The sequence below is a fragment of the Cucurbita pepo genome, chromosome LG08 (genome assembly GCF_002806865.2).
Source record: "Cucurbita pepo subsp. pepo cultivar mu-cu-16 chromosome LG08, ASM280686v2, whole genome shotgun sequence".
Taxonomy (NCBI): Eukaryota; Viridiplantae; Streptophyta; class Magnoliopsida; order Cucurbitales; family Cucurbitaceae; genus Cucurbita; species Cucurbita pepo.
In genome coordinates, this window is record NC_036645.1 from 9,064,357 (window position 1) to 9,078,292 (window position 13,936).

Consider the following 13,936-nt stretch of genomic DNA (forward strand, 5'->3'; position numbering starts at 1 on the left):
ATTAAAAACAAAAAGTATACAGGTGAGGAGTATTTGGATTCAGATGGTAGGTTCCATGCTCAGAAGAAAAGCGAGCGTATATATAACAGAGGTCGAGCCATCGATTCGATGACCAAATGAGATATATTACACAAATCTTTGAGATGGCATCCAGTAATTAGTGAAGGCATGAAGAAAGCAACGGAATATAGCTCCAATGAACAAATTTTTTTCTTCATCAAAAAGGGGGGATGGGGGGGCTCCTCCTCTCTAGCTAGTGTTATAGAAACTTTAAAATATGTTGATGAATATATATGGATGATGACCCCTAGCAGTAGTTACCTGATGCACAAACAAAAGCATGTTACGAGTACTCCTATCCGTGCTACTCTAAGTAAACATCGATCTCCCTAACAAGAGGAGAGGAGGACGACGATGACGACCATGACAGACATTGGATTTCCAGTATTCTTCTAAACTCTCCCTATCTCAACAAACAGACTATTTGCCTCTGGAGAACAGGAGTCGTGTTTTTTTTTTTTTTTTTTTAATTNATAGTGTTAGTGTCCGTTTTCATATCAAAAGACCACAGTGACTGTACATCTGGTGCCGGAAATAGACCCCCAACAGGCGGCGGCTTCACAACCGATGGCTTTACAGCACCAATCCCTGCTGCGCCTTGTGCTTCCCATTCACTGCCACAATATACTTCACCATCAGTAAACAACATTAAGAAAATTGTCCTTTCCCTATTCGTCAACCTAAGTTCAAATTTTTTCAATCTCAGATATTTGTCAACTTGAGCATAGTTTAACGAGTTAAAACATATGCCTTAAACCTAGAATTTCTTAACGGTGGTCAAAAGTTTGAACCTTCCTCCTCTCTATGTTGTTGAACCAAAAAAAAACAAGCGAACGAACTAAAATTGTAGAGCTACGTATCCACCATTTTGATAATTTTTGCACTATTACCACCAATCAAATCTTGACAGACACGAGAAATTGTTTACTACATTTTCCTGTACTACTCCCTAGAATAAATTCGAAAATTATAGATTTTACATGAAAAGAAACCAGTAGGATTTATCCTTAATTAAATCACATATCTCCACAACGAGAACATTCCTAAAGGAATAATATGTTGAAATACAAGCATGAACGTAAAACAGCAATCATACAGAACTTTTCAAGCTCTCTTAGTTGATATTACTTTTAGATTCTAAGCTGTTCAGATCAACAAGGTATACAACACAAATTATGGTGAAATTAGACACACTGCATCCTTAAAATGAAGGCATGTTTATATGCAAGCCCAGCACAAATGTTTTATAGGCAGTATGTAAATTATACAATGAAGACAACCAATCACAAAAGAGTAACAAAATTATAATTCAGACGACATAAATTGAAGGACTTACTTTGCCCAACAGCTAGTTGCAGGCAGCTCGAATGGATGAGCAGTGGAGGATCTGCTGCTGGGGCTACCATATATCATTTCATTTGGAACAGATTCATCCTGAGGCATAACAGGGAAGTTGTTTTCACTTCTAGACAAGGGCAGATAGAAAGGCTTCTTTAACCACGGATCGTGATCACAGCCCATAACCGGGTTAAACGTCCCAACACTTTGGCCATTATCAAGAAACACATTCTGAGAAGAAAGTGTGCCAGGCAAAACATGATCTTCTTTTATGAATGCTGGTGGCACAGTTTTCTGAGGGGGCTGGAAAAATTCTTCCTTATTTAGTCTATTAGATTCAGCAGGAAGAATCCAGCTAGCTGAGCCACCTACTAAGCCTAAACCATCCTGACCAAAGGGTGAACTATTCCACATCTGCCATGTTCCCTTATCATTTCCATTCATAGCATCCTTGCAAGGACTGATCAGATCAAAGGCTACGGGGGCACTCGGGAAATGATTAGAACAATTATGCTTTTCCCGTGATAAAGGCGACTCAATTGGAGATGGCTTGTTAATTTCAGAAGAAGCGGTCTTTAGAGTCCGTGGTCTTTCCATTCCGATTTCTGATACAAAGCCAGTTCCTACATCCATCCGAAAATCATCAAGCGACTCGGATACTGGACCCAACAAGGATACTACATCAGGTATGTAACAAGGATCTTCAAAAAGCTCTGGTTCTTCAGGCATGCATTCATGGGACCCTTCAGCAACATGAGGAAATTGAGGTTCAATTACAGGTGAAAAACCTAAACTACTACTTATAGGACCCTTAGGATATGTAGGAACGGTAAACGGTGAAGGCAGACCAAAATTAATAGGATTATCATATGATTGTGTCGACGATGATTGCCCAGATAACTTCGATCCAGAAACTTGCCCAGATAACTGTGGGCCTATAACTTGACCCGAAAGTTGTGGATTGCTAATGTCTGGCGAGGCCTTCACTACTGGCCTACTTATAACATTGGCACTAGTGGCTGAAGGAACAGATGGCGAACGGGTAAATAACTGTTGCCAAGATTTTTTAGGTGCTACAGCTGCTCGTGATTCGGTGAATACCTGCAGTGAGCATGAGAACTTCATGTCGTCACTCTTCATTTCGATATATCAATAAAAAAGAAGAAAAACTATGGCATCTAGATGTTGAATATCTTCCCAACTCCGTCGCGTAGACAAAGCTTAGGAGGCAAAATCGAAAGCCTTCTGTTTAATATAGAAGCATAAAGTCCATAATGACAATTCAAAAAGTACAGAATTTAAACCAAAAAACATCAGTAAACTTCGTATTAAACATTCTTGAAGAACTGTATGCATTTAAAGAGTCATAAGTCATTCATTTATGCGATATGGTAAACAGTGTTTCTGTGTGTGCACATGCACGTGTTGGGTTGGGGCAAGGAGACAGCAATATAACTTACTGGATGGTTGATGTTCTTATCATCTCCATTCAAAGCAGATTTCCCAATCGCACGCTCAGATGGCGTATCTCTTGTAGACACAGGCGTATTTACATGGTCGACAGAACCGTTAGGCTTGTCTTTAGCAACAGAAGCCGGGGCATTATAAACCTTTCCAAACAAACTACCACCACCAAATGCTTTAGAAGAAGACAAAAAGGTACCCCGCATACGATCAAGATACCTAGAACCAGTATATCCTCGACCAAAATTATTTCCAGATACATTCTTTACACTATGACACATTATGCCGTGGCCTTTAGCACTCTCTGGCCCCAGTTTCTGATTCTCACGACGATCAATATCACTCTTTTTATTCAAATCTCGCTTCCATTCGCTTTCTTTACCAATTTTCTTCTCCAACTCTTCTACATCCGAATTACTTTTACTTGAATTCTTGTCCTTCTCTTTTCTCCTCTCCTGCCGTTTCTTTTCAGCCTCCTTTTTCCCATCCTTCTCTCGGTAAAGTTGTGATGTTCTATCACGATCCTTTTCAACACCCTTTATCTCGTCCCTCAACTTCCTCCGTTCCTCCACCAATCTAGCAACCTCCTCCCTCTGTTTCCTCTCTTCCTCCTCTAATAATTCTCTCTCTAATCTAGCCTGTCTTTTCTCTTCAGCTTTTCTGCGGGCTTTTTCAACTCGACTCTCCGGGAAGCTACCCCCGTTCTCACCCATCTTAGCCAATAGCCCCCTATGCTCAGAATCAGATAAATTGTCGTCTCCTGATGAACTTATCCTAAACATTTTTCTCGAAAGCCATCTAATGCTCAAGAAAAAAGACATAAAAAGCCTACAGCAGAAAATCACAATACCTGAATAAGACTTTTCTGCCAAACAATGTTCATCTCCTCCGCAAAGACCGCCCCCATTCCTCCTCCAATAACCAGAATTGCCTGCAACAGACTTCCCAACCCAACTGCCACTCTCCAACCAATCTTGACCAGACATCCACCCATTATCTGGCCATACCCTCTGGTTCAACAATTTCCCACTCTTTCCAACAAGTTCCTTAATAATCCCAGAATTCGAGAACCCTGGTGGTATAGGCAAGTCTAGAACTGGTCTTTTAGAAATATGACCACAGCAGGAGCACATGAACCGACCACCAGCAGGATTTTGATCCTTGTATGGAGTCAAGCAGTTTCGACATCGCTTAGTCGCCGTTTTCTTTAGCTTCTGCAACTCAATTGCTTCAAATCTCTTTCGCTCCCTAAGCCGTGCGTTTCTACGCACACGCCACGCTGACAGTTGAGGCATTAAAATCTCATACCAAAATAGGGTAACCAAAAGCACAAAAACACAAGCAAGCCTGGGTGATGTAATCTCAAATCTAAATGCAGGCGGCAAAAGCTGAGAGAGCGCCCACAGTCCTATCAGCGGAATAACTAACCAAGGAAGCATCGTAGCAACCCGGCGAGACCACTTCTGAATCACGCATAGTATACACATTATCCCCAAAACCCACACCGCCTAAGCTCCACGTCGAGAATCCAACACAACTAACCCCAAAACCACGGACAATCCTCGATCTTCACCTCCAGAAATCCCCAACCGAAAACCTGAACCCTAATTCCCCTTTCCAATCCAAATAGCAATAAGGAAATTTCAAGAAAGTTGAAGAACCCTAGGAGCTAAAAGAAAATCTTGAAACCTGGCATACACAAATACTAATCCGCCATAAATGCCTCCATAATCGAACATCAGAAGAAGCAGTGGAATCGATAAGTTCAACTATTCAGGTATCCAAAGGCATGGAGTCGGTGGAAGCTGAGGGATTGCAAAGACTAGCAGATGCGGAAGCCATATGAGCACAAGATTATATAAAAATGAGAGCCCGATTAAATAAAGATTCAAAACCAGAAATCTTCCAGTGGAGAAGATGATATGATCCGGTGAGTCCAAAGAGCGTCGGTGCCGTCGTCAAGGTCGTCCGTCCCAGCGAAGAAACTCTGATAAGACAGAGATAGATAAGAGTACGAGAAAGAAGGAGAATGAAATGAAGGATTTTTTTTTAAATGACGTGGGGGTAACGAAGCAATAATACCCGTTATACCCCGGTTCACTTCCAAATTTTTATTTTATTTTTTTTTATTTTATTTATTTTTAAAAAAATGATGAGATCAAACTGCTTCTATACCCTTATTTTTCATTCTATGCCAACAAAATTTTAATTTTTTATAAGCTAAAAGGGACATAAACGCCCTTGAATAATTAAAGGGGCAAAATCGTCTTTTCACATTCTAATAATTTTTTTAATTTTAAAAAAAAAATCGTCTCTCTATCTCTCTCTTCATATTTTACGAAAACTTTAACGGTATACGAATATTAATGTTATACTAACCCTTCTCATTAATTATTAAATTATTTTCTTAAATTTACTTAGTAAGTAAATAATTTACATGCGAATTTTCAAAAGGTGTGTATCTTAATTATATAATTATGATAAATAGTGTAGTAAAAAATAGTAATTATATATTCGTGATCCATTCAAAACATTATTGATTTTTTTTTTTTTTTTTTTTTTTTTTNCTGTAATTGAGAAAATTGGTAGGCTATTTGGGCCGAAGAAGAGGCCCAATTCGTAAGAGTTTCAGACATAACAGACCGGCCCGCTAAGCCCATAACGGACCATGAAATTTGGTCTCTAAATTAAAAATAAAATGTTAAAATTTAGCCATGATTTTAGAAAGGTTAGACGTAGATATTCATAAATAGTCCCTACGACTGTAAACACTAACTATTTATAAAATTTTATCATATCATAGTAAAATTTTATTACACCAATTCAAATAATTATATGAGAGGTAGTTACATATTTAATAATTAATTACTGGGTCTTATTTTTAATTTTTATACTATTAAAAAGTAGGTAATGTTGAGTTGGGGTGTGAATCTTAGTTCGTGGAATTGACCTCTTACAAAAAAAAAAAATATTAAACTAATGAACCAAATCAAAATTTCAATTTTTACAAAATTTAACCCAACTCAAGCTAAAAATATATATATATTTAACTCAACCTAACCGTTTTTGGGTTGGATAGTCTGGGTTGTTAATGTTCCTGAGTTATATAAACACCTCAAATAATATGGACTATGTATTCTTTCAAACGACTTTACTAACCCATGGACAAAAGCCTACTAAAAGAAACTGCCTCCTTAAATTGTATGAATAAAAAGCTTTTTTTTTTTAAGGAATATATGCAACCAATGAATAATCGAGAAGTAAAATATATAAACAACTGACTTGTACCATTATTATGTTTAACTATATTGAGTTGGGTGATTATATTTTAACATTACTATTACACCATAATAATATATCAGATTTACTGAAGCTGGTAAACCTCTTCCTCCACCTATAGCTGTGGTAGTATATAATCGGTGACGGTTGGACCTCCGATTCTGCCACAATCTCCGCAGGAACTTGAGATTGAACCGTCTCTTTTAATTAGATATTCATTTCAGGGTGATGATAATACCATTGCCAATTCAGCCAAAACCAACGGCTCAGATAGAGAGTTGAAATCCGTGGCACAGATTGATATTCCTCCAATCATTATAAGGTCGTCTTTGTACTTGTTGTCGTTCTTTAATAGTAATAAATAATCAAATTTAACTATTTTGTTTCTTTTTTTAATCATCTTTTTAATTTTTAAAATTAAAAAGAATAGAGAGTCTTATTATTATTTTTAAATCCAAAATTTGAAAATAAAAACAAATCATTTTTTTTTATAATTTTGACTGGAAAATCAAAATGTTTATTAAAAAGAAAGAATTGTAAAAAAACAAATACAAATTATAAATTAAAGGGCTGTTAAATAGAGCCTACACTTATCTTTAATTTGGAGTGTGATATTTAGTAACATCAAAAATTTTAAAAGTAAAAAAAAATTGAGGGTGCCCACGTCAATGTAACTGTCACACGATTTAAATAATTATTATTATAATAAATAAATAATTATAATGAATAAATAAAATCAACTGTTTATTATCATTATTATTATTTTATTATTGGCGTAAAAAACAAGATATCCTTTGATACTAAAAGTTGTGAAGGTCTATATGTACCACATCTCGGACATTCGGCTCGTCTATGTCTCACCTTGATCGACTTGTGTTAAGTCTCCACGACTGATATGAAATAATTTTTTTAGTCTGGAAGCCTACTTAAATTTACAAGGTCAATATTTGTTTTTAGGGTAAGACTCGTATTCTCCTCCTCTATAGTGAGATCTTACAATCTACCTCATTTTGGGGTCCAGGGTCTCTGTTGACACACTGCCTCGTTCCACCCCTTCGGGGCTTAGTCTCCTCACTGACACGTCGTCCCGGTCTGGCTCTGATACAACTATATCAGCCCAAACACACCGTTAGCCAATATTGTTCTTTTTGGGCTTTTCCTCAAGGTTTTTAAAACGCGTCTTCCACACCCTAATAAAAAATGTTTCGTTTTCTTCCCAACTGACATGGATCTCACAATTGAGTCCTATCAATGGGCGAACTTCTCGTGTAAGAAGTTGAACCACAATGTGGGATAATTTAACGAAAAACATATTAAGGCCAAACAAAAATTAGTTATTACTAATATTAATCAACGCATATAGTATTTATATAATAAGTTGAAGATTAGTTAACTAAAATTTTACGATGGTTACAATCTATTTTCTCATATTTTAAAAAAGGTAAAAGACTTAATTATTTAAAAATCATTTATAAATACGCTTTTAAAATATGGGCCGAAACTAAAACCTAACTGGACTATAAATGCCGGCCCGTGAACTAGTTCTGGGCTCTGGTACGGAGTCGCAAGGATCCACGGCCAATCCAAAAGCGGGAGAAGAGGCAAGCGATTCTATAGAGCTGAGTTCTTCGAACAATTAGGCAAATCACCGTCGACGATGGGAGAACCTCCATTTCTGTTGCTCCTAGTTTCGCTATTCTCGCTGATTCCGACTTTTCTGGCTTACAGGCCTGGAGACATCGTTCCGATGAGTAAGATGGGGCAGTATCACTCGGTTCGTTTTCCTGTTCTCGTTTATCGCACACAAGTCTTCATGGATGCTTGTTCATATCTTCTCGTTTCCGATCAATTGTTCGTCTCTTTCACAGACGTGTATTTTGTTTATTTCAGTCGAGAACAGTTTGGCACGATATGATCGGTCGACATTGTCCAATTTTTGGCGTCAATCGCGAGGTATTCATCAATTGAGTTGTATGTGTTGAAATTCTCTTCAACTTTTCCTTTCCATTTTCTGTCATGATTTAAGCAACTGATCCATTACAATCTTTAGGTTTTGGTTCCTATACCGAAGCCGGTCGGCTACACAGGAGCTGATCCGTATAAAATGTAAGAATCTTGTACTCAAGATTGTGCTCTAATTTCTTTTAGTTCACGTCAAGTTCTAGGAGTGCTGAATTATTTTAAACTGGAACGGACGGTTTAATTGTACATTAACTGAATAATAAGTGATTATATATATCTGAATCTGATAGCCTGCATTTGCTAATCAAGAATCTCTCGTTTCGAAGCATTTGTCATGCGTTGAAGTTCTTACAATAATTATGCAAATGGATTTTTCTAGAGTCAGAAGAATATTATAGTCGGTTCAATAAATTTACTCGCTAGCAACCTGCAGAGGATATTCTTGTTCTACTTTTGTCTAGTTTCGATGATTTAGTACCATATCTCATATAGTCTTATCGTTTATGCTGTGTGAAGAAAATTTGTTTCATCTCTTGTACTTAAAACTTAATTCTGAATAAAGGAAAAACAGTATAATAATTGACGTGACATAAAACTATTTGTAGTATGCAACAATCACTACTAGAACTTGAATTTCTCCTCACGTCATCTGTCTAGCTTTGAAAATCAGTAGAAGGTTGCAATGTTTCCTAGTGCCTGCTATCTATCTTCGAGTTTGTATTGTTTGTTTTATAAGTTTTTGATTCTCTGTTGCATCGTACCTACAATGTGGAAATGGAGAAATGAGAGTGTAGGTGACGTCTAGGGATTATGCTTAGAAGTATAACCTTAAGATTTTTTCATGCAATTAATCTCATCATTTTACCTTTATTTTTATTTCTAATTATAACTACGGGAATAGACTGTCATGATACATTATTATTTCATCAACTGGTTTTTCACTACCATGAGTTGGCTTAGTTGTTACAAATGCAATTTACATTTTAGATGTTTGTCGAGGTTATAGTTTTAAATTTGTGTGATGACCGCTATGATACATAGCAAGTTGTCATCAAAATGTGTGACGAATACTAAATTGTTACTATTTCCATAGATTTTTCAATAACAAATAATATTGGACATAAAAACTATATCATGGGATTACTTGAGCACATTTGAAGTTATAGTTGATCTATATTCTTCCGATTATTAATATATTGCGTTTGCTTTTCTATTTGCCACAATGTTCCATCCTGTTTTATGAATTATTACGCTTTTTGAGTTATCTGGTTGCATACATCTTCTTTGAATGTAGATCCTTTCAAGTTGGAAAAGAAAAGTTTCTTGTCCCATGGCTTCTTGTGATCAATCGCAAAAGTGCACAAGTCCCAATGATTGATGTCCACTTGGTATGGTATTTATTGTAGATAGATTAGATATCTGTTTATTTTCACAGTTCATAAGGTGACAATCTAGTCTTTCACGGTTGAAATGAGTTTCTGAGTACTTACATCTGACAACCATTGTCAATTTATTTGTGCTGCAGAGGTACTCTGGAAGTGATCTTCATGGTGTGACTGCCAAAGTAATGGATATGCCTCATATCTGTATGTCCCGACTCTGTTAATGCTTTCCACACTCCTTCCTTAACGCATACATAGGAATATTGTTCTTTTTGCTAGGAAATATTTATATTCCCCAGTCTGATGATAGCAAACTCTATAAAAATCAATTGCACTTTATTGGCATATCTAAAACTGATATTGGAGAAGTGTATTTATAACCAAGTGAAGAGTACGATTGACTACTCCGTACATATAAGTTGGAGACCTAACTTTTTTAGAATGCCTATTGGCACTCTAGTGCAGCACCAAGTGAAATATCGCCATCTTACGTAAGTCTGTACTTATATATAATATATGGCTCCTTTTGCTGAAATCACATTAACATCTGATCTAATAGAATCTGGGTTAATTGCTGAAACTTTTGCTTTTAGCATGTTCGCTGACGAGCTACCTACACAAGAGACAGTCTCACTATTTTTAAAGAAACTTATATGACATAATCAAAAGTAGTTTGGTAGACCCCGTGTTATAGGAATGGGAGATAAGAGAGAGTGAAATTTTGCGTGAAGAATTGTGGGATTATGTCGGATCGTTTGTCTTTGTGGTGTTCTGTTCTGCCCGATTTTTGTAATTATGATCCAAGTCAAATTTATGCCAATTGGGATCCTTTTTGCAACTCCCATTGCTCTTGGGGATTTCTCATCTCCTCCTTTTGCACATATTTTCTTCGATTAATGATTATGTCTAACCCAAAAGGTACTTCTTTACATATAAATGATTTACCCTCACTGAATACTACTCTTAGCTCACAACTTTCCCGCCCTTCAATTAGTTGCACCACTTGGTCACAAATGAGGGCATCATTCAATTTACCTGTACTACTACAACTATCCACAGGGCAATTCCCATTACTCTTCTTCTGATATACATGAATGTCCGAGTCCCTATCATAGTTCTCCATATCAAATGTCTATCATAGCTCTCCAGTATAATTGTCTGATCTTCAATTTGTACAAAAGAAATCATTTCCAGTACATATCTAACAGCTGTTTCCTGCCATTATTCGTATCTCTTTAGTCTCGATGTAATGGGTGTATCCACTGGCTTTATGCTATAAATTGTTTCCAATGCATTTATATCATTGTTGGTCATTGCTTTTATCTGTTGATTGACGCCATGATAAGTCTTGCAGTATACATTAAGATCAGATAACACGGTCAGTCTCGAGTGGCCGTTGTCTAATACCTGATAGGAGGACAAAAATATTATGAGTAGTGGGTTTCTGTGAATTTTTTAGAACCTGTTGAGAGTTCATATCATATTTGCTTAACTTGTTAAATTCTTAACCGATCCATCTATCTGTATTGCACCTTGTCTGAGTGAAGTTCTTCTTAGCTTTCTGACTACTTTCTTCTCAATAGATCTTGATTCGCATCCACATATTAGCCAACAATTCTGGGATCAACAGCATTGGCCAAAGCATATCCTTGTCCGTTATACATGGTAAGTCATCTGTATCTTATTTGATTGAAGCTTATTTTACAATTCTTCTACTTATGATAAACCAGTTTCTTATTCTTATTTTTATGATAAACCAGTTTCTTAATTCTTATTTTTATGATAAACCAGTTTCTCATGCTTATTTTGAAATTCTTTTCCTTACCACTGGTGTGGTAGTTTTTTTTTTTTAAGAGACAATTTCATTGATGATTGAATTTACAAAAGGGATGTATAATCCATGGTATTTACAAAAGACCTTCCCAATTTGCAATGAGGGAGGTATAACTATAGGTAGTAAAAGCTATTCGACAATGTTGTTTATGGTGTAAACTGTCTAATATTTTGTGTAGGACTGTCTTTTCTGCAAATGTTCTCTGATTTCTTTCTTACCACCAATAGTCAAGCGTATACTTAGCATATTTCAAAATCCAAACATGGTGGACCAATTTCTTAGTAAGATCACTATTTGAACAGCAATATTAATGATGATGACATTGTAGTTTATGATTGATAGATAACACAACACAACGTAGTTTCGTCCATAGGATTTGATTTATGAGAGGACTCAACTGGGAATCGAACAGTCGATTGTGAAAGGATTACAAAACAGTGGACAGAAAGTATATATAATACAAAATGCATATGATTGGGATTATTAAGCTTGTTAACACTATGTTCTTGGCGTGTTCCAGGGAGGAGCAATCGGAGATTGACGTGACTTCCGGATTATATGTTTTGTTCGGATCAGGTAAAAACACTTATTCTTTTATGATAACTGCTGCCGCGCTATTTCCTTTTCGAGCTAGGGATTTCTTCTGATGACCACTTTAGTTCCTCTGCATCTTAATAATTCACATGCATAATCCATACAACATATATAACCTCATTACTCACGTGGTTTTAAAATTTCAGCTTCATTTCTTTTTTCTTTTTCAAAAATAAAAACTAAATATGTCCAATATTTTTTGTTTTCGTTTTTCTTAAAGCAGAAACCAATAATTCTTTTATCACATATACTTTTTGGGTTTAAAGGCAGTTTTGGTCCTAAATTTTCTTCGAAGAAACAATTGTCTCTAAACTTTATTTTGTAATGATTTAGTCTTTGCACTGCCAAATTTATAACAATTTAGTCTCTAAATCTTAGTATGTAGCAATTGGTCTCTGATTTAAATTGTGTAATGAAAAATATTGCTAAAAATTAACTTTTAATTTTAATGATGGTAGGGGACTTATTTTACAAATGTGAAGGTAATTTGTTAAAGTTCACATTAAATTGTTACAAATTTGCAAAGTGCATAGACTAAATGGTTGTTTTTTCTAAGTTTAGAGACAAAAAAATATTCTTAACCTTGATTTTTTTTACCGGTTGTCATACTCTAATTTTATTTTGCATTCTAAAAATTGAATATAATTTTTAAATATTTTATTAGCTAGAGTGAGGGAGTTATAGATTATTAAGAAAGGTAGGAGTTACTTCTGAGTAGAACTTTTTGAATGTCAATAGAAGGAAACTGGGATTTTGAAAAAACAAAAGCCTCAAGACTTTGTTTGAAAACGTTTTTTTTTTTTTTTCCTTTTCGTTTCTATTTTTTTTAAAAAAACAGAACCAAGCATATTCCATTCCTAACTTTAGGAATACAAAGACAATATGTTAGGTAATGTTTTCTTTATTCTGGAAGTTTTAAATTTTTAGAAAAAACCAAAGTTCTTAGGAACAAAATTTTGTTTCTCAACAAGCTACCCTTAGAAGCCCACCTTTTAAAAGCAGATTTGTTTTCTAGTTAAATAAGTGATACATATCTTTCTATTGCTGATTGTAAATATATATACATTGTTTGTGTTTTTTAAATAGAAAATCATTAACTAAAAAAAAAATAACGCAATGGAACCAAACTTTTCTAATAATGATGTTTAACCTACTCTATTATGGTAATGAAATATAATTTCTAGATTTTTTTTTTTTTCGTATAATGTTCAAACATTATCATTAAATTTATTTAAATGTTTGAAAGAAAAGTTTAGAGGTAGGAGTTTGAGCAAAGTAGGACAGAGAGATCGAAGGGAAGAGAAAATTTAGAAATTGATATATTATAGAGAAAAGGAAAGAAGTACAAGTTAGAAAAAGATTAGTTTTGAAGGGTGTTCTGACATATGTTGTGCAACAGGTCTGTTGCTGACTTTTATTCTGTCAATTTACATATTGCAATCATCGAAGGAGAAGTTAGCAAGGTACGAATAAATTTTGGGATATGATAATAGGAATAAAGATTATTGGGGTTTAACTGGTTCCCTTTTTTGTTGATATTATTCCAGGTTTGTAAGAGAAACAGTAGTTGAAAGCAGCATTCCTGGCGTAGGAGTGGCAAAAGTTGAATAGACTCACTCTACAACTCTACAACTCTACAACTCAATCCGTCTTACTCCTTAGGGTTAGGCTCCATTACGTCCATTCAAGGAAGTTCAATTACAATCACTCTATCAGATTTCACATTTCTTTTGAACACAAAAATGTAACTCTTTATCTGTATGGTAAGGTGTATATGCAACTCGGAAGACAATTACAGACAATTACAGACCCTTGTTTTCATTTTCTAGGTCGGGAAAGAATATTTTTTTTGTACATGAGACTAGACTAGTTGCGTAATTGCCTGCTATTGTAGGCTTCTATACTTTCTACTTTCTGTCTCCATAACTGGCATCTCCCTTGGAAACTTCTAGAGAGATTTTATATTATTCACAGTTCCCACTTTCTAATTCTTCGACTCCACATTGAAAGTTAATTTAGGCTT

The 13,936-nt window shown here is 35.4% G+C and overlaps 2 protein-coding genes across 2 annotated transcripts; one reads left to right on the forward strand and one right to left on the reverse strand.

Annotated features, from left to right (window-relative positions):
* Positions 1 to 517: 517 nt before the first annotated feature.
* Positions 518 to 4,891, reverse strand: LOC111800102. Its single transcript, XM_023683680.1, has 3 exons — positions 2,859 to 4,891; positions 1,397 to 2,499; positions 518 to 674 (listed from the first exon to the last, which is right to left on the reverse strand). Exons 1-3 carry the CDS (start codon positions 4,347 to 4,349, stop codon positions 527 to 529), a joined length of 2,742 nt encoding a protein of 913 aa, XP_023539448.1. The 5' UTR covers positions 4,350 to 4,891; the 3' UTR covers positions 518 to 526.
* A 2,839-nt stretch (positions 4,892 to 7,730) lies between these two features.
* LOC111801222 lies at positions 7,731 to 13,901 on the forward strand. Its single transcript, XM_023685250.1, has 9 exons — positions 7,731 to 7,915; positions 8,032 to 8,094; positions 8,192 to 8,247; positions 9,398 to 9,491; positions 9,629 to 9,689; positions 11,069 to 11,150; positions 11,840 to 11,895; positions 13,313 to 13,376; positions 13,461 to 13,901. Exons 1-9 carry the CDS (start codon positions 7,799 to 7,801, stop codon positions 13,522 to 13,524), a joined length of 657 nt encoding a protein of 218 aa, XP_023541018.1. The 5' UTR covers positions 7,731 to 7,798; the 3' UTR covers positions 13,525 to 13,901.
* Positions 13,902 to 13,936: the final 35 nt, after the last annotated feature.